General features: G+C 46.7%; 1 protein-coding gene across 5 annotated transcripts in view; it reads left to right on the top strand.

The window, feature by feature from the left end:
• LOC115183059 (calmodulin-regulated spectrin-associated protein 3-like) overlaps positions 1-21150 on the top strand; it is a 53760-nt gene that overhangs the window by 28136 nt on the left and 4474 nt on the right. Inside the window, exons 3-14 of one of the 5 annotated variants that reach the window (XM_029744418.1) lie at positions 7313-7468; positions 7619-7705; positions 13527-13559; positions 14775-14913; positions 15367-15506; positions 15928-16012; positions 17013-17055; positions 17255-17349; positions 17801-17873; positions 18039-20238; positions 20329-20462; positions 20597-20880. In XM_029744418.1, coding sequence (XP_029600278.1) covers positions 7313-7468; positions 7619-7705; positions 13527-13559; positions 14775-14913; positions 15367-15506; positions 15928-16012; positions 17013-17055; positions 17255-17349; positions 17801-17873; positions 18039-20238; positions 20329-20462; positions 20597-20880 — 3469 coding nt within the window. The remainder of the gene's footprint in view (positions 1-7312; positions 7469-7618; positions 7706-13526; positions 13560-14774; positions 14914-15366; positions 15507-15927; positions 16013-17012; positions 17056-17254; positions 17350-17800; positions 17874-18038; positions 20239-20328; positions 20463-20596; positions 20881-21150) is intronic. The other 4 variants (XM_029744419.1, XM_029744422.1, XM_029744420.1 and 1 more) reach the window with 4 other exon arrangements.

Genomic DNA, 21150 nt, shown 5'->3' with positions numbered 1-21150 from the left:
GTTATCTTTGCCTTCTTGGGTACAGGAACAATGGTAGCCATCTTGATGCATATGGGGACAGCAGACTGGGATAGGGATTGATTGAATATGTCCGTGAACACACCAGCCAGCTGGTCTGCACATGTTCTGAGGATGCGGCTAGGGATGCCGTCTGGGCCAGCAGCCTTGTGAGGGTTAACGTGTTTAAATGTTTTACTCACGTCAGCCACTGAGATGGAGAGAGGGTGGCCGCAGTCTTTGTTAGCGAGCCGCGACGGTGGCACTGTAGTATCCTCAAAGCGGGCAAAGAAGGTGTTTAGTTTGTCTGGAAGCGTGACGTCGGTATCCGTGACTTGGCTGTTTTTGTAGTCCATGATTTCCTGTAGACCCTGCAGGCCCTCTCGTGTCTGAGCTGTTGAATTGCAACTCCACCTTTTCCTTGTACCGGCATTTCGCTTGTTTGATTGCCTTGCGGAGGGAACAACTACACTGTTTATATTCAGCCATATCACCAGACCTCTTTCCATGGTTAAATGCGGTGGATCGCGCTTTCAGTTTTTCACAAATGCCGCCATCCATCCACTGTTTCTGGTTAGGGTAGGTTTTAACAGTCACAGTGGGAACGACATCTCCAATGCACTTATTTATAAACGCACTCATCGAGGAAGCGTATAGATCAATGTCGTTCTCTGTGGCTGACTGGAACATATTCCAGTCCGTGTGATCAAAATAATCTTGGAGCGTGGCTTCCGATTGGTCAGACCAGCGTTGAATGGTTCTCGTCACTGGTACGTCCTATTTGAGTTTCTGCCCATAAGCAAGGACTAGCAAGATGGCGTCGTGGTCGGATTATCTGAATTGAGGATGGCTTTGTATGCTTCGCGGAAGTTAGAGGAGCAGTGGTTGAGAGTATTAGCCCTTCGTGTCATGCAATCAATATGTTGATAAAATGTAGGTAACATTGATCTCAAATTTGCTTTGTTAAAATCCCCAGCTACAATAAATGCAGCCTCCGGGTATATAGTTTACATAGTCGAGTGAAGTTCCTTGAGGGCCGTCTTGGTGTTCGCTTGAGGGGGGGGGGGGGGTGTACACAGCTGTGACTATAACTGACGAGAATTCTCTTGGTAGATAGAATAGCCTGCATTTGATTGTAAGAAGTGCTAGGTCGGGTGAGCAGAAGGACTTGAGTTCCTGTGTGTTGTTATGATCACACCATGAGTTGTTCATCATAAAGCATGCACCCCTGCCCTTCCTGTTCCCGGTGGCTGGACCGATTCCGATTAACATATCCCGAGAGAGCCATGTTTCTGTGAAACAGTGAATGTTACAATATCTGATGTCTCTCTGGAAGGCAACCCTTGCTCAAATTTCGTCTACCTTGTTGTCAAGAGACTGGACATTGGCGAGTAGTATACACTAAAATGTTTATTAAAGAACACTTGTGGGGGCAGGACTAAAGCTGGTAAACCAGACTAAATGCTGTGCTTTCCAGGCTAGACTAACACTGCCTGGCTGTCTGCACACTGAGCTGTGTGTTTCTTTCTGTGTCTGACTCTGCCCTGCTGTCTGTTTTTTGGTCTGTCTCTATCTGTCCTTGAGACCTACTGAAAACCCTAAGAGCACTTATTTAAATCCAACCCTCTAGACTCACTAACTTACACTCTCCTTCGCCTGCCCTGATTTGATTAGGTCAGAGCATTGTGTTTCTGTGAACAGTTCTAGACTTTACCACAGATGGAACGATGAGACATATTTCACCAGATGTATAAATGTGAAGCATCCCCTTAATGTTTCCACTCACTACCAAATATGGTAGTGAGAGGAAGCCCACTGGCCAACTGTGAGAGAAGATGGAATGAGATGGTTTTTGGGGGGACATTCTGCACATTTTCTTATCGATGAAACATTTGATTTCAATACAGTTTTCTGTTCCCAAAACTAGAATTTGTTATGAAAAGAGTTTTGTAGACTTTACCCTTTGCAAAGGTTTTTAAAAATCTTGTTGTTTAGAAGGAGTACAAAGGCGAAAAGAGTTATTGCGCACTTCAGAGTAGGTGTTCCCTTACGGAAATATGCAGATGTCTGCTAGAACGCACCAATAGGATCTCGCTAACTCATGCTTGGCTCTGCCCACCTCCTTGCTTGTTCTGGTCAATATGACTCATTTGTTCCCATTGGAAATGACAGGTTGTCATCTATCTTGGTTTAGTTATACAAATCTTTGACTTTACTAACTGGGTCAAAGGCTGTTCTAGTAACCGGTGGCGAGCAGTGGAGGTTACATGTACCTCTATAGGCCGACTTCTCAGAACCTGTTGTGTGTGCGTCTGTGTCCCTGAAAGATTTATTAAGAACACTTATGGGAGCAGCAAACAGTAAGCAGGCATTACCTTATTGCTTCAGTTTGTTTTTGTCCAATTTGAATGTTCATAAATACTCTTACCTCAATCCTCCTCAGCCCCACTGGTAAATGCCTAGAGGCAGAGATCAGTGTTTCCCCTAGTTTTTATAATGTTAAGGGAAACACTGTATGAGAGGAAGCATTTACATTATACTGTGTGTTTACGGACGTATTCAATCAATCCTTACCGCAGTCTGCTGTTCCCACATGCTTCAAGAGGGCCACCATTGTTCCTGTTCCCAAGAATGCTAAGGTAACTGAGCGAAATGACTATCGCACCGTAGCACTCACTTCCGTCATCATGAAGTGCTTTGAGAGACTAGTCAAGGACCATATCACCTCCACCCTACCTGACACCCTAGACCCACTCCAATTTGCTTACCGCCCCAGTTCCAATAGGTCCACAGACGACGCAATCACGCTGCACATTGCCCTAACCCATCTGGACAAGAGGAATACCTATGTAAGAATGCTGTTCAATGACTACAGCTCAGCATTTAACACCATAGTACCCTACAAACTGTGCAACTGGGTCCTGGACTTCCTGACGGGCCGCCCCCAGGCGGTGAGGGTAGGAAACATCTCCACCCCGCTGATCCTCAACACTGGGGCCCCACAAGGGTGCCTTCTCAGCCCTCTCCTGTACTCCCTGTTCACCCATGACTGCGTGGCCATGCACACCTCCAGCTCAATCATCAAGTTTGCAGACGACACTACAGTGGTAGGCTTGATTACCAACAATGATGAGACGGCCTACAGGGAGGAGGTGAGGGCCCTCAGAGTGTGGTGTCAGGAAAATAACCCCACTCAATGTCAACAAAACAAAGGAGATGATCGTGGACTTCAGGAAACAGCAGAGGGAGCACCCCCCAATCCGCATTGAGGGACAGCAGTGGAGGTGGAACGTTTTTTAAGTTCCTCGGCATACACATCACGGACAAACTGAAATGGTCCACCCACACAGACAGTGTGGTGAAGAAGGCGCAGCAGCGCCTCAACCTCAGGAGGCTGAAGACATTTGGCTTGTCACCAAAAACACTCAAACTTTTACAGATGCACAATCGAGAGCCTCCTGTCGAGCTGTATCACCGCCTGGTACGGCAACTGCTCTGCCCACAACCGTAAGGCTCTCCAGAGGGTAGTGAGGTCTGCACAACGCATCACCGGGGGCAATCTACCTGCCCTCCAGGACACCTACACCAACCGATGTCACAGGAAGGACAAAAAGATCATCAAGGACAACAACCACCCGAGCCACTGCCTGTTCACCCCGCTATCACCCAGAAGGCGAGGTGAGTACAGGTGCATCAAAGCTTCTATCTCAAGGCCATTAGACTGTTAAACAGCCATCACTAACATTGAGTGGCTGATGCCAACATACTGACTCAAATCTCTAGCCACTTTAATAATTAAAAATTGGATGTAATAAATGTATCACTAGCCACTTTAAACAATGCCACTTTATATAATGTTTAGATACATACCCTACATTACTCATCTCATATGTATATACTGTACTCTATACCATCTACTACATCTTGCCTAAGCCGTTCGGCCATCGCTCATCCATATATTTTTATGTACATATTCTTATTCATTCCTTTACACTTGTGTGTGTGTGTGTATAAGGTAGTTGTTGTGAAATTGTTAGATTACTTGTTAGCTATTGCTGCATGGTCGGAACTAGAAGCACAAGCATTTCGCTACACTCGCATTAAGATCTGATAACCATGTGTATGTGACAAATACAATTTTATTTGTATGTTCAAGTCACAGTGTGCAGGTGTAGACATAGAGCATTGCCCAAACTGGCAGCCTTTTGAAGGCCCTCTGGTCAATTTCCCCCCAAAATCAGCAGTTTTTCCTAATGTCAGTCACTTATAGTCAGTCAATTAGCCTATGTCAGTTAAACATTTTTTGACTGCTAAATTAGTTTAGCGGCCAGCTACGTAAACTTGTTATCGTGGTTGAATTACCGGGTGGGGGGCCCCCAATTGATTTTGTTAGTCTCATTCAGATATCATAAACTCAGCAAAAAAAGAAACGTCCTCTCACTGTCAACTGCGTTTATTTTCAGCAAACTTAACATGTGTAAATATTTGTATGAACATAACAAGATTCAACAACTGAGACATAAACTGAACAAGTGCCATAGACATGTGACTAACCGAAATGGAATAATGTGTCCCTGAACAAAGGGGGGGTCAAAATCAAAAGTAACAGTCAGTATCTGGTGTGGCCACCAGCTACATTAAGTACTGCAGTGCATTTCCTTCTCATGGACTGCACCAGATTTGCCAATTCTTGCTGTTGGATGTTACCCCACTTTTCCACCAAGGCACCTGCAAGTTCCCGGACATTTATGGGGGGAATGGCCCTAGCCCTCACCCTCCGATCCAACAGGTCCCAGACGTGCTCAATGGGATCCGGGCTCTTAGCTGGCCATGGCAGAACACTGACATTACTGTCTTGCAGGAAATCGCGCACAGAACGAGCCGTATGTCATGCTGGAGGGTCATGTCAGGATGAGCCTGCAGGAAGGGTACCACGTGAGGGAGCAGGATGTCTTCCCTGTAACGCACCGCGTTGAGTTTGCCTGCGATGACAACAAGCTCAGTCCGATGATACTGTGACACACTGCCCCAGACATGACGGACCCTACATCTCCAAATTGATCCCGCTCCAGAGTACAGGCCTCGGTGTAACGCTCATTCCTTTGACGATAAACGCGAATCCGACCATCACCCCTGGTGAGAGACAACCACAACAAGCTCAGTCCGATGATGCTGTGAAGAGCACTTTTTGCCAGTCCCGTCTGGTCCAGTGACGGTGGGTTTGTGCCCACCGTTGTTGCCGGTGATGTCTGGTGAGGACCTGCCTTTACAACAGGCCTTCAAGCCCTCAATCCAGCCTCTCTCAGCCTATTGCGGACAGTCTGATTACTGATGGAGGGATTGTGCGTTCCTGGTGTAACTCAGGCAGTTGTTGTTGCCATCCTGTACCTGTCCCGCAGATGTTATTTTCGAATGTCCCGATCCTGTGCAGGTGTTGTTACACGTGGTCTGCCACTGCGCGGAAGCTGTCAATCCTGTCTCCCTGTAGCGCTGTCTTGGCGTCTCACAGTACGGACATTGCAATTTATTGCCCTGGCCACATCTGCAGTCCTCATGCCTCCTTGCAGCATGCCTAAGGCATGTTCACGCAGATGAGCAGGGACCCTGGGCATCTTCCTTTTGGTGTTTTTCAGAGTCAGTAGAAAGGCCTCTTTAGTGTCCTAAATCTTCATAACTGTGACCTTAATTGCCTACCATCTGTAAGCTGTTAGTGTCTAAACGACCGTTCCACAGGTTTATGCTCATTAATTGTTTATGGTTCATTGAACAAGCATGGGAGTCAGTGTTTAAACCCTTTACAATGAAGATCTGTGAAGTTATTTGGATTTTTACGAATTATCTTTGAAAGACCGGTTCCTGAAAAAGGGCAGTTTCTTTTTTTGCTGAGTTTATAAAAAAACTGCAAACATTTCTCTCCACCCTGTTGCAAAATGAGTAGAATTGCATTGAGAGTGTTATAAAATTGCAAAATCTTCTCTCCCCATGGCAAAATGTGTAGAATTTTTAGCAAACTTGCTTTAAAACTGCAACATTTTCACTACACCCCATGGAAAAATGTGTAGAATTGCACCCCTTATGAGTTCAGACTTTTTTGGACCCTGACCCAATCAAAGTTGCCCATCCCTGACCTAGCCCCATGGTAAGCATGGAGGGAGGCAGCAGTAGACCGATAACGAGCTAACCCTCTTATGGGCGCTATAAGGTAGCTCTCCTCTGAGTGAGCTGATCATGTCGTTGGTGTGTTTTAATGGGCTCTTGCCATGAGAGTGCAATGTAATTGGTTTGGCCATGATAACTAAAGGTACTAATAGGTTTGGCTATGAGAAAAGGTACTGGGGCTCTAGCTAGCTTTTGAGAAACGGAACTATCATGATTTTGGGCTATGAGAGAAGGAGAGGAAGAGAAGCAATGCACCCTGCACTGGGGGTTGGTTGAAAGTACCCCAGTTTCAGTTAGGGATGTGTCAAGGGAAGCTATTGTTGTGCCCTTTTTCATGTTGTGTAATTTGATACATTATATTGTATGGTTGTGTTGGTGTGAACAGGGTTTTGAGTGTATAGTTTTGCTCTCTCTCACACACACACACACACACACACACACACACACACACACACACACACACACACACACACACACACTGTGCCACAGGATTCCTGGGGTTTGTGCTGCTCCCTCACTGAGCCATCCCTAGTGAGTTGATTACAGAACAACACTGTACAGAACCAAACTTTATCCTGCAACTTGTCATCCATGAGTCATGCTGCCATATCTCATAGCAGAGAGGAGAAAGAGGGAGAAACACACACACACGCAATGATTAGAAGGAGGAGGAAGAAAGAGAAAGTATACAGTGAAGGGGCAGAGAGGAGAAAGTACACAGAGTAAAAAGGGCTGTTATCGTGATAGCACAGATGTTCCAAAGTTCACTCAGACAAGCTCTCACTTCTTCTTTCAATTTTTCTCTCTCTTCTTTACTCCTCTCCTCTCATCACTACCACACTTTCTGCTGACTCAGAGCTGGGGTTCTTGGAGTCCCCTAGTGGCTGGATGTGGTTTTTGACCGGAGCACATTGCAGCCTGGTGTGATCTCATCTCACTAGCTCTGCCACATTAACATGGACCATGCTTTCTCAGAGCAGTCTGAGTCTGTGTCCCAAATGGCACCATATTCCCTACATAGTGCACCATTGTTACATTAGCCATAATGCTGTAATAAATGTCATCTGAGTTTGGTCGGCCAGCCAATCCCGCAGCTACCTCCCCTGACTGTTCCAATGCTGACAGTTTCCTGTTCTCTTTGCTGTGATTGGTGCAGAGTGCCCACCTGGCGGTGATGGATGCCCTGATGTCGTTGGGCGCCATGGAGATGGTGAGCGCAGTGAGGATGTCCGGTGCGGCGGCGGGGGAGGAGCTTCTGGATGGAGTTGGAGGAGCCAGCTGGGAGAACACCCTGCTCTACTGGGTGAACGGGGTAAGGACAAGGAAGACTCACTCTCTGTCTCTCTCGTTCTCTCTCTCGCTCTCTGTCACTGAGTCATGATTTCATAACCCAATTTATATGTGAGTACAAAATATACATACTTATAACATGTGGCTTTCCACCATCCCATTTCCCCCCCAGTTGAATCAGAGGCTGAGAGAGAAAACAGAGGGTGCGCAGGGTGACCCATCTCAGGACGGCACAGAGCCACAGCCTGTTCAGCCTTCAGTAAGTATTACACTACACATGTACTACACATGTACTACACAGTGTCTGTGTCAAAAATGGCACCCAGGGATCACGTGACTTTTGAACGAGATGGCCGCATGAACTAAGAGCTCCGCACAAGTAGTTTCCAATTCTTAATCTTACCTCCACTTCAAGTTAAAACTCCTTTAGCTTTAGTCAAAAAGTCATGGCGGCTACAAAAGATGACACTACAGGTGACATTTTTACCCGGACTCGAGCATTAGCGGCGGAAAAAGCCTCCAAGAAGCAGCTAGCTTCAGGAAAAGCTAGCGCCATTAGCCAGGAGCAAGAGGACCCGTCCCCCCCAAGGCCCAGCAAATGCCAACCTCGCACTCTGTCGAAGACATCATTTCTGAGCTGAGATCCCAACATACAGAACTCAACAGATGGCATTAACTCTCAGCTCAGTGCGATAGGGGGCAAGGTGACAACCCTGGAAAATGCTTTGCCTGACATCAATAATAAGATTGCCTCATCCAGGCGCCCTGCGTTGATGGTTGAGGGGTGAATCCTATCCATGGAAAACTCACTGACAGACTCCATGGAAACAATAGCATATGTTAAAAAGAAAAAAGAGCATCTGGAAAAGATAACAGAGGACCTGGAAAACAGGGGCGAAGGAATAATTGTGTTCTATTAAATCTGGGCGAAAAAGAAGAGGGAAACATGCCACTGATCCGCTACCTGCAAGACAAACTTCCCGAGTGGCTCCACCTGTCCACTGACAGGCCCATAGAACTCGAGAGAGCTCACTGAGCACTGAGGCCCCCACCAGCAGCCAGACAACCACCGCGCCCAATCACCATAAGTTTCCTGAGATTCACCGACAAGGAACGAGTCGTACAGGCGGAGAAAATCAACACCATTACAGTGGGAAACGCCAAACTCACTTTACACCAGGACCTGTCAGCTGGAATACTCCGAAAGCGGCGAGAGTTTTTCAAGTTGAAGAAATACTCCATTGACCGAGGCATCTTAAGGGATTCAAATACCCAAACGAGCTCAGGATTCTTTACCAAGGATCCCTGCGACACTTCAAAACTCTCGAAGAGGCAAAATGTTTTTTGAACGACAATCCTGGTCACTGAGAAATGGACCAATGACTAAAAGCGATTACTGTTATTACTAAAGGAGGTAAAACAACTTATAGCCGCCATCCAAAGAACCACCCACCCGCTAAATGTCATATTATAGCCATCTAATTTATATTTATTTTATTTTAGCTGAGAGGGATAGGCTTTATAGCCTACTAACGTTTCAGCCTACTTTTATTTCCCTTTTTTTTATTATTTTTGTAGTTATCATTTTCACGTAGGCCTCCACCATTTATAGGCTGTCGATTACGACACATTTACAGACCTAACGAGTGTCAACCTAACAATGTGTCAATTTTATGCCTATGGCCTTATCTTGTTGATATGACGTTTTAATAAAAACGAACAACTTATCATATAGATCCCTCTTAAGGATTTGCCCCAACATTTCTGTTTTATTTGGTCCAAACAATTAGCCCTATGTCCTTTGGGGGAGGTATATGTAGGCTGGGCTATTGATTTTATTTTCTCCCTCTTTTTCAATGTGGTCTGGACGGGGGCTACGTTGTCACTTACTCAATGCGGGGCGGAGAGGATGAGGCATTTCTTTGGTGGGGAGGGGGAGACGTTGTGCGTTGCTAACTGTTCCCGTTTTTTCTTTTTTTTTCGGAACGCAGAATTGAGACTGAGCGTGGGGGTAATAGATCCAGCGGGATATGTCGAGTTGTTTGTGAACTCGGCTGGGGTGTTCAGAGATGTACACCATCTTTTATGTACACCATTTATTTTTATTTTATGTGATCGCAACTGTAACTATTATCCACCTTTACCCAGAGATGACTTGCACTAGAGTTCGATTACTGTTCGATGACGTAGACTAGTACCTTAAATCTGTTGACATGGAACTGCCATGGTCTAGGTCATGCAATAAAACGGAAAAAGATACTATGTGCTCTAAAAAAGGAAAAACAGACATTGCTCTATTACAAGAGATACACCTCTGTGGTGCCGAACATGCCAAACTCCGCAGAGCTTGGCTGGGACAGGTGTATTTCTCATCTTTCAAATCAAACAGTAGAGGTACAGCCATACTTATCCATAAGAATGTTCCATTCATAATTGACAAAAACATATCTGATCCAGAGGGGAGATTTATTTTCATAACTGGGTCACAGTAATTGGTAGCCCATACAATCTTAAACATATACGCCCCTAACACAGATACTCCTGCTTTCATGTCGAAAATGGTAACCCTGTTTAATGAGCATTGTGTTTCCTTTGGAGTGCTGGCTGGAGATTTTAATTGTACCCTCAACCCAACCCTGGATAAATAAATCTCAAGTCCACTCCACAAATCCTAGATCTGCAAAGATGTTGAACTCTCTTACTAAAGACATGGGACTGATAGATATCTGGAGAGAGACTAATAGCTCATCTATGGACTATACATACTACTCTGTCCGTATAACACCTACTCCCGTATAGATTACATTTTTATCCCAAAGATTTTCATAAATTCAGCCACGTGTACAATTGGACCCATAGCACTTTCAGATCACGCCTTTGTCCACCTCCGCTTTGACCTCTGCAAAAACATTCCGAGGTCAAAGAGCTGGAAATTCAACACCTCCATGTTATCAAACGAAGCGTTCCATACATTGGTAACTACATGGATAGACAACTACACACAAGACAACAGACTCTCCTGTTTCTCCGGCCACAATGTGGGACACTGCCAAAGCCACACTGAGGTCATGTAATTGCATATGCTTCCTCTAAGAATAAAGCAATGGAAGCACACAGGCTAGATCTTGAGAGGGAGCTGGAACGCTGTGAAAAAGTACATAAACAATCCCCAGACAGCACCTCCTGGAGTCAACTTAAAGCAGCCAAAGCCAAACTGAACTTGGACTATACTCGGGAGATAAAAAAAAAAGAAAAAAAAAAAGGTTTTCTTTACTAAACAGAAATACCATGAGTATAGCAATAGGCCGAGTAGATTGCTTGCTTACCAATTTAAAAAAGAGCAGTCAGAGCGTACGATCATGGCTATCCGAACGGCAGAGGACGAGGTCACATATGACCCAAAAAAGATAAATGTAACTTTTCATGATTTTTACTACAAACTATATACTTCTGAGAGAAAACATACGGCGGCAGAACTCCATTCCTTCCTAGAGTGAATCTCGCTACCTATCAGAGACTGACCAAGAAGATCTCAACTCCCCCTTCACTCCTGAGGAGGTCCTGGAGGAAATTATCTCCATGCCACCTAATAAGTCCCCAGGCCCAGATGGATTCCCCAGAGTTCTACAAAGCTTTTTGGCCCCAGCTTAGCCCTATTTTCATGCAAATGCTGGATGATTTTTGCAAAAATTGAGCTCTCCCAGACTCTAGGCAAACAGCTCGCATTAGTGTTGCTCAAAAAAGACAAGCACCCTCTATCCTGCTCGTCCTTCCAGCCCATAAGCTTGTTGGATTTCGATGACAAAATAATTACCAAATTGCTCGCCACTCTTCTTCCCAAAATAATAAAAGCGGACCAAACTGGATTTATTAGAGACCGGTACTCTTCTGATATCATTCGCCATCTTTTTGATATTATTTATTGATCAAGTAAACGCTGGCTTCACTGGATGCTGAGGAGGCATTCGACAGGATAGAGTGGAGCTTTCTGTTCTCAATCTTAGAAAAGTTAAATATGGGCCCAAACTTTATTAAATGGATTAAGTCCCTATACTCTCGTCCAAATGCCATGGTGACCACTAACGGACTGAACTCTGACCGATTCCCTTTGGGATGGGGCACAAGACAAGGGTGCTCGCTGTCCCCCCTGCTCTACTTGTTGGGGGCTGAGCCTCTGACAGAGTTGATAAGGAGCAATCCAAGTATTATGGGTGTTTCTGCAGGCGGCCTGCAGCACAAGATTTCGCTCTACGCAGAGGATGCCTTGCTCTACATACCCAACCCTGAGAAATCCCTCCCTCCCATTTTAGACACAATTGCTCAGTATGGCAAGTTTTCAGGATATAAGATAAATTTGAACAAATCCACTGTTTGCCCTCTCAATTTTACACTTACCAGCTCTATGAAGACACTCTGTCCGTTCCGATGGAAGACACAGGGGTTTCAATACCTTGATCTTCAAAACACCAAATCTGAATAGCCTTTTCAAGGAAAATTATCTTCCACTCCTGGATCGAATCAAGAACGATCTCCAAACCTGAATCTCTCTCCCAATTAGCTTAGTCGGAAGAATTAATGTCATCCGTATGAACATCCTCCCTAGATTGAACTATTTATTTCAGATGCTCCCATGCTATCTCCCAGTTTCCTTTTTCAAAACAACTAACCAAAGCATCACCAAATTTATATGGGGCAATAAAAATCCTAGGATCAAGTTTTCCACTCTATTGAAACCTGAATCTAAGGGTGGTCTTGCCCTTCCCTCCCTTCAATTGTACTACTGGTCTGCCCAAATCCGCAACATGCTAACATGGATCACAAACAGACAAGTCTCAACGTGGATTCAGAGAAGCCCAATCCTGTGGTTTATTGCCCCTAAACTCAATTATATTCAATTGTATTCACATATGAATATTGCAATTAATAACTTGTGAAGTGGGCAACATAGCCAAAACCTTTAATTTACAGCACCCTTCCAGCGTGGAGTGACTGTAAGAAGTACCTGTGCATTTCTTCCCAAATATGTTCTCACTCGCCTATAGTATGCAACCCAGACTTGCCAAAAGCCCTGAGTCATGCCAACTTAAATCCTTGGGTGATTAGGGAAATGAGCAGATACATGTTGTGTAAGGTGCTGTAAAATCGAATTACTTGCTTGTCGTCTCAGCTAAGCCTGGAAATGGCTAATAAGAACCTTGATAGTGCTGCGGCAAGTTTTTAATAAAAAAAAAAAAAAACATTTAAATATTTTTTTATTATTGTTATTTTATTTATTTTTTAAGTCTGTCACATCTGTGAATGTGTTTTGTTGGTTGATGGAAAAACAAGAACTTAACTTTTTAAATTGAAAAAACAAAAAAATGTCCTGTGAACAAGCATGCTTTATACAGTGTGCTTGTAAGATATGTATATTTTATTGTGAACATTAAGTTTATAGTCTCCTACGCACACACTATACATGCAATCTCCCTAGTACCCTGGTGCTTATACAGGTAACTACCAAAATAAAGGAAACACGGTGTTGGGCCACCACAAACCGCCAAAACAGCTTCAATGCGCCTTGGCATAGATCCTAGAAGTTTGGAGGGATGCGACACCATTCTTTCATGAGAAATTCCATAATTTTGAGTTTTGTTGATGGTGGTGGAAAACGCTGTCTCAGGCACCACTCCAGAAACTCCCATAAGTGTTCAATTGGGTTGAGATCTGGTCACTGAGACGCACACACACACACACACACACACACACACACACACACACACACCCTTTAAACCCCCTATTCTCCTTAGAGACCCCTTTTTCAAAGTAACTGAGATCTCTTCTAGCCATGATAGCCAGAATAACTGGTTGTATGATTTTTAGGATATATATATATATATATGCCTAAAAATCATACAACCAATACATCATATATATATATATATATATATATATATACCCTCTTCAAAACTGTTTTTTTTCTAACTATCCTACTAAAGTAGCCTTAATACCGACACTGTTCTCTCCTCCTGTCTTCTCCTCCCCCACTTTCCTCTCTTTCTCCGACCTCCTTTCCTTCACTCTTTCCTCCTCTCTGACAGTGTCCCACTCACTGGTACTGGAAACTTGTTCCTGTAAGTTCCTCCTCTTTCTTCTCTGTTGTGTCATTTCTTGTCTTTCTCTCCATCTTCATATTTTCTCTATTAGATTTTCAAATTAAAGGTCTGTTCTGTTATTCTCTCTCTGCCTCTCCCCCTGTTGGAACAATATAATAATGCAGGCATACTGCTTGTCTGTACATTTCCTTGGGCTGATGTCACAGGGGGTGGCAGAGAAGGGTAGGGTGTTGTTGGATGTAAATCACATGTAATCCACTCAGGGCTCTGGAAATGTGAAAAAACGTTAATTCTAGAAACCATTCCCTCTGGTCGACTCTGTCTTAAAAAGGACCTTGTGTGAGGGAGGTTTCAGTTTCTAGCCACCAGCCAGTCATTGTTTTGAGTCCCAAATGGCACCGAATTCCCTATTTGATGGATTACTTTTAGCCAGGGCCCATAGAGTATGAAGTAATGAGCTTATGGTGTAGGCCTTTTACGTGAGGTGAAACAAGTAGATGTGACAGATTCCCAATTCTAACATGGCTGTAAAACAGCTATGACTATCTGATTGGGACAATTGTGTAACATTACACTCTCCTGAACAGACCCCAGTTATTAGTCTGCTGATAGCGTTGACACTGTGCTGGCTGTGTTCAGTTCAGTCATTGTCTAATACCTGAATAGTCTCACCTTCGTCAGGTTGGGTTAAATATCTTCCACCGATGACTCTCTCTCCTGGCCACTGACAAAGCCCTCGCTGTCTCTGGACTCATTCTAGGGTTGCATCCAAAATGGCACCCTATTCCCTTTTGAACAGGGCCCTAGTCAAGAGTAGTGCACTATATAGGGAGTAGGGTGCCATTTTGGACGCAGCCATTCTCTCTCTCCCCATGGCTTCTGGTGTCTGGCTGACTGGTTGGCTGCACCTTTCTCTTCTCCACTTCCATGGCATGTTATCTGTTCTCTCTCCACCTCCATCCCTTTTATTCTCTATTTTCTCTAGGAGCACATTGTTGGTCACGTTATCCTCGAGTCTGATGGGTGGTGTTTGTATGTGTGTGTACTGTTTGCGCTGTATGTCCACCTGTGTTTCTTAAGAACATTGGCCTTGAACGAGCTCTCCAAATGAAAACATCAAAGGTATTGCATTGAACTCGCATTGAACTGTACAGCCTGGACATCTCCCTAACTCTCCCATACTCACTCAATGATGTCCCTCTTTTCTCTCCTCTCTCACACACCCCATCTAAGATCCGCTACAGAAAAGATAAGACGCTGCCTAAACAGAAGCCTACGTTTCCGGTGGTGACTGAAGTCAAAGACCTCTCCAACGGTTGTGCCATCGCTGCTGTTGTACACTACTACTGTCCCGGCCTGTTGCGACTAGAGGGTACGTACATAAATAAAACCACATGATAAAAATGAACTTGACAGTATTTGATATGCAAATACAAATTAAAAACACTGGACTAGTGTACAGTTGTCTAATATAATATAGCACATGCCTGGGGGTTTGTCTAAAAAGCCTAGCTTACTATGTCACACAAGGTTCCAATTAGGTTTAAACCACACTACCTTTAATACAGTAACATACTGTGTACAGTGTATCATAACACTTACTGTACTACCCTCTCATTGTCCTGTGTTAGATGTTTAGACTCCATGACCTGACTAGCTGCTCATTGTACCGTTCCTGTGTTAAATTGGTGTCGCAATATGGCTTCCCTGTGCCCTAGCCCATCCAACCTGTATGTGTGACTTTCGGAGGGGTTGGGATAAAGCGGAAGTCGAATTTCCATTTGTCACCCGTGGATAATAAAGTAATCCTTGTTTTCTTCTTCAGATGTGTGTATGAAGGAGTCCATGGCGGTGGCAGACAGCCTGCACAACCTGCAGCTGATCCGAGAGTTCTGTGACAGCTGTCTGAAGAGCTGCTGCCCCCTGGTGTTGGAGGACCTGCTCTACACCCCACAGGTGCTCCAGGTACTACACCCCCACCTTATTGTGGGCCCATATAGCCACATCTACATCATCCCTTTTCCTGGAGAGTGACCTTCCTGTAGCTTTTCGCTTCAACCCCAGTTGTAACTAACCTGATTTAATTTGGCTTATTATTAGGTGTGCTAGACTAGGGTTGTAGTACAAACCTACAGGATGGTAGTGCTCCAGAACTCTGATCTACACTTGTCTTGCCCTCAGAGCCATGTATTTAGAAATGTATGGCTAAATATATGTCACTGCCTATACTGTCTTATACAGAGAGTGTTTGGCCAACTGGGGCTGGATGCTATTTTTGTAATAAAACTATTAGAGCATATAACTTTATTGATACCCAGGAATGATTTGTTATGGAGATAGAAACGGCATTACAGGGGCCCTTTAACTGTTTCTCTGGTATGTTCAGGTCAACATGATGAGTTTCCTAGCAGAGCTGCTGGGTTGGTTTGAGGTACGGAGGCCAGAGTTTGTTCAGCCACTGAACACCACTGGTAAGTGTTTTGATGGGCCATGTTCAGGAGGATGCTATGTTACAAAACATTCAAATCAAATCAGTTTATTTGTCACGTGCGCTGAATACAACACCTTACAGTGAAATGCTTACTTACAGGCTCTAACCAATAGTGCAAAAAAGGTATTAGGTGAGTAAAGAAATAAAACAATAGTAAAAAGACAGGCTATATACAGTAGCGAGGCTACATACGGACACCGGTTAGTCAGGCTGATTGAGGTAGTATTTGCATGTAGATATGGTTAAAGTGACTATGCATATATGATAAACAGAGAGTAGCAGTAGCATAAAAGAGGGGTTGGCGAGTGGTGGGTGGGACACAATGCGGTTAGCCAATGTGCGGGAGCACTGGTTGGTCGGCCCAATTAAGGTAGTATGTACATGAATGTATAGTTAAACTATGCATATGATAAACGGAGAGTAGCAGCAGTGTAAAAAGAGGGTTTAGGAGGGGGGCACACAATGCAAATAGTCCGGGTAGCCATTTGATTACCTGTTCAGGAGTCTTATGGCTTGGGGGTAAAAACTGTTGAGAAGCCTTTTTGTCCTAGACTTGGCACTCCGGTACCGCTTGCCATGCGGTAGTAGAGAGAACAGACTATGACTGGGGTGGCTGGGTTCTTTGACACATAGAAATGTGTCCTATAGAACAGATGGTCTGTCAAGTTGAATAGGGAATTATGTCAGCTCTAGTTATTACATTTCTATCTGCAATATTCAAAGCGTTTCGCCTCACTGAATACACCCCGAGGCCTATATTCATAAAGCGACTCTGAGTAGGAGTGCTGATCTTGGATCAGGTCCTCTCTGTCCATATAATCTTATTCATTGTGATGATAAAGGCAAAACTGATCCTATATCAAGCACTTCTACTTTTAAGATGCTTGATACATTCAAGCCCAGGTCTTATATGTGATTCCTGCGTAGGCCTAAATGGCAGTGTCGATATTTGACTAATGAGACCGTTTGTTTTATTCCAGATGCTTCTGCACCACTCAAGCCAACCAGTTTGAGCAATAACAGGTACAGCAGCTCGCACAGTCTTAATCACTAACATTACCACTAATATAGAAAATATAAAGTCATCTATTTCAGGAATGGTATCTTTAGAGTGAAAGTTTATTGTGAGAGCTGGTGAGTGAGTAGATTCCCAATGTATTTATTACATATGGCAAATGAACTTGAACTTGAAACTTGAATCAAATTTTTGTCTGTATTTAAGCGGCTCTCCTTCCATCTTCAAGAAGCCATTCCTGCCCATCTCCTCACCAGTGTCTGCGCCAGGTGAGAGCAGGGCAACGCCATCCCATCATTTAGGTCTGTCACACTTCTGTTCTCTGCAGAACATCCGGGTTCAAATAGTATTTGTTTTATTTACAACAAAACAACATAATTATACATAGTACATATAATACAAAACTGATTGATTGATGAGCTTGCCTGGCACAATGAAAGCAATGGAATAGTCCCGAAAGCGCAAACCCCGTTCATCTGAGACCACAGGCAGGCATGCTCAGTCAATTGCTCCTCTAAGTATTTGAGGGAGAACAGTTAAGTTTACACCCAGGTCTGGTGAGGATGCCATTGTATCTTTTGTAACTGTGTGGTCTGCATGTGTTTATCAGTGGGTCCATATAAAGCTTTTTCTGTTAGTTTTTTTGTGCTTTTTTGTTGTTGTTGGTGTTTGTGCATCTTTGCATGCTCTGACGTGTGTGTGTGTGTGTGTGTGTGTGTGTGTGTGTGTGTGTGTGTGTGTGAATGTGTACAGGATCTCTGACTCAGTCTGCCTCCATGTCTCATGTAGAGGGAGCTGGGAGAACATGGACCAAGAAGCCTTTCAGGTAGGCCCCATCTCACTGTCGTTCTCTCGCTCTCGCTCGCTCTCGCTCTCTGTTAGCTTCATATTTCAGTTGTATCTCAATACAGAGGTTGGGGTCAATTCTATTTCTATTAAGTCAATTCAGGAAGTAAACTCTCTCTTCCTGTTTCCCTCCATCTCTGTCCAGTCGTCCCCTGTCCTCAGCCGTGTCATTTAGCATTCCCTTCGGCCTGGACAGCGACGTGGACGTCGTGATGGGCGGAGCCATCACCCGCTCGGTCAGCTCTGACAACGTGGCCCCCGGCCAGACTGTGACCCGCGTGCCCTACACCCCCCCAGAGGACCTTAGCCACCTGCTCAGCAAGCCCCCCGCCACCCCCGGCTCCCACAGAGGCTCCTGGGCCACCCAGAGCTCCTCTGTGGTGCCCGTGCTGCTGAAGCAGAACGACCTGGGAGAGAGGGATGGGGACGGGGGGGGGGAGCTGCCCACCATCGAGGAGGCCCTGCAGATCATCCACAACGAGGGCAAGATGGAGCCCCGGCTCCACCCTGACGGGGCAGCCGACGGATTCTTCCTGCACTCGCCCGATGACCCGGCCAGCGCCAGACACAACGGCCGCGCCACTCACCCCTCCCAACCGCCTAACCCCATACCCCTCAGCTGCTCCGCCCCGTCCCGCTCTGGGATGATGTACCTCCCCATGGGGGGCAAGACGCAGGCACCCAGGGAGCAGCCCTCCTCCTCCCGTACCCGACACACCTCGGAGGGCTCGCGGGACGACGACTCGGTGCTGAGAGACGGGAGCATGGACTCTGACGCCTCTGAGGACCTCCTTCTCCTCCCCAATGTCCAGTCCACGCCTGCTGTCCACACCAGAGGCCGTGGAGGGGACGACGATGCGCCGGACAGTGGCGTGAGGATGACCAGCTTTGCTGAGCTCAAGAAGAAACCGTCTACAGTGGGCGAATCACATAAAAGCGGCGGCGCCAGCCGCAGCGAACCCGTCGCCCCGGCAGCAACGGCTCCGATGACCAGCTGGGTGGCCCAGCCCCAGAAGTCGACAGAGGAGAGCCCCAGTAAGCGCCCTGGACTGACCACCGAGATGTCCGAGCTGGGAGCCCGGCTGGATGAGAAGAGGAAGGCCATCGAGGCCCAGAAGAAACGTATTGAGGCCATCTTTGCCAAGCACCGCCAGAGACTGGGCAAGAGCGCCTTCCTGCAGTTAAAGAAGGAGCAGGGAGAGGGGGAGAGAGAGGAGGAGGGCGGCCAAGTCAGCGCCTCCTCCACAGCGGAGGACCTCAGGGGGCTGACGTTAGAGGAAAGGCTGGCTCGCGTGGAGGACGAGGAGCAACAGGAGGCGCAGCAGCAAGAGAACCGGCGCCCCTCAGTGGAGCAGGAGGGGAACGTCAAACCTTCATCATTCCTGGACAACAAGCAGGCCTCCTTACCCATAAGGGAGAAGGGTGCAGGGGCGGCAGGGCCAGGAGGAGAGCAGGTTGGGGTGGTAGGGCATCAGCCAGCGCCCTTGGGGGATTACAACAACGCCGTGTCAAAGCTGAACGCGGCACTAAGTTCCCTGCAGAGCGACATGCAGCGCCTCTCCGAACAACAGAACCAACTCATCAGGAAGAAGCCCGTCGCTCCCGCCAGCAACAAGTCCTGGGTGATCCTGTCTAGTCTCAAATCCTCGGCCCCTCCCTCGACCCGCATGTCCCGCGCGTCCACCCCCCGTGACCCCGCCTCTGCCTCCTCTTCCCCCTCATCATCCCGCCGCAACGCCCCCGGTCCCGCCAGAACATCCAAGTCGCCCCAGGTCCAGCGCCGGGCCCAGTCGGTGCCTCCCAAGAGCCCCAAGCACCAGGCCACCCACTACCACCACGCCCGCCCCCAGGACCTCAAAGTGCTGGGCCTGTCGCGCGTGCTCACCCCGCCGCAGAATGTGGACACTATCCCCCACCTACGCCGCGCCTCCCCCTGGCAGTGCCGGGACCAGAACTCTTCCACCTTCAACATCAGCTCTGCCCCCAGCCCTTCCTCCGCCCCAACCCCCACCCCCCGAGCCCTGTCACTGGCCCTGGATGACAACATGTCGGACGCCGGCTCAAACGAGGACCAGAGCATCTTCATCATCGACCTGGATACCACCACATCTCAGGCCTCGGGGAGAAAGGAGCATGTGGGTTGTGGGAGCTCGGGGGCGCCCTCAGAGTGCTCGTTTGAGAGTGATGTTCCGGCGGCGGGGGTGTTTAATGGCAAGCGCAGCAGCCTGATCAAGATTTCTCTATCGGCCTTGCGCGGGTACGAGGATGACCTGAGTGTCATGGACGACTCCATGAGCGACGTGACCGAACCCGAGATGAAGGGAGGGGTCGGCTTCTTCTTTAAGGTTAGTCGGACTATGTGTGTGTGTGTGTTTGTTTGTGTTTAAGCCTGACTAATCCTGTATCTGTATGTGTGCGTTTGTGTCCGCCATCAGGATGACAAGGTGCGGCCGGAGGACGAAATGGCCCAGAGGAAAGCAGCCCTGATGGAGAAACAGCAGAAGAGGGCGGAGGAGATGAAGAGACGCAGACTGGAGCAGGAGGAGAAGAGCGAGAAAGAGCATGCGATGTGCGTTGTGTTTTCAAGCCACTTACAGTACTGCATTGTCCAATAGTCGACTCTCTGAATCAACTAGATGGAGCTGCTTATGTTTCTTGATTTGATTGATTAATTGGTTACCCCCCCTCTCTCTATACCTGTAGCCGACCTGAGTGGTTTAACATCGAGGGCTGGGGAGACAAGAGTGGCGGTGGTGAGGACCAGCCCCGGACCCCCGGTACCCCCTCTTCGGATAGCACGACCCAGCGGAGAGACACCTTCACCAGGCAGGAGTACGAGCGGCGGCAGCAGCTGAAGATCATGGAGGATCTGGACAAGGTGTTGCGGCAGAAGCCCACCACGGTGCGTGGCGTGAAGAAGCAGAGACCCAGGACCATGTTCCGGGATGACTCTGTGCTTTCCCGCAGCCCCACCAAGGGATTAATGGGTAGATATAAACTCCCTGCCAGCACTCCCATTGCTGAGTCATTCCTGGGCCGTTCATTGTCGTTTTTTTGTTTTGTTGCTGCGTATCTCAGAAGATTGCGATGTCATATTAATGTTTTTTTTCTGTGTGTTTGTGTTTCTCTCTCTCTCTCTCTCACTCTCTCTCACTCTCTCTCACTCTCTCTCACTCTCTCTCACTCTCTCTCACTCTCTCTCTCTCTCTCTCTCTCTCTCACTCTCTCTCACTCTCTCTCTCTCTCTCACTCTCTCA

This window comes from Salmo trutta, unplaced genomic scaffold, assembly GCF_901001165.1.
Source record: "Salmo trutta unplaced genomic scaffold, fSalTru1.1, whole genome shotgun sequence".
NCBI classification, from domain to species: domain Eukaryota; kingdom Metazoa; phylum Chordata; class Actinopteri; order Salmoniformes; family Salmonidae; genus Salmo; species Salmo trutta.
Note: the sequence above shows the minus strand (reverse complement) of the source record. Positions and strands in the feature narration are given on the sequence as shown.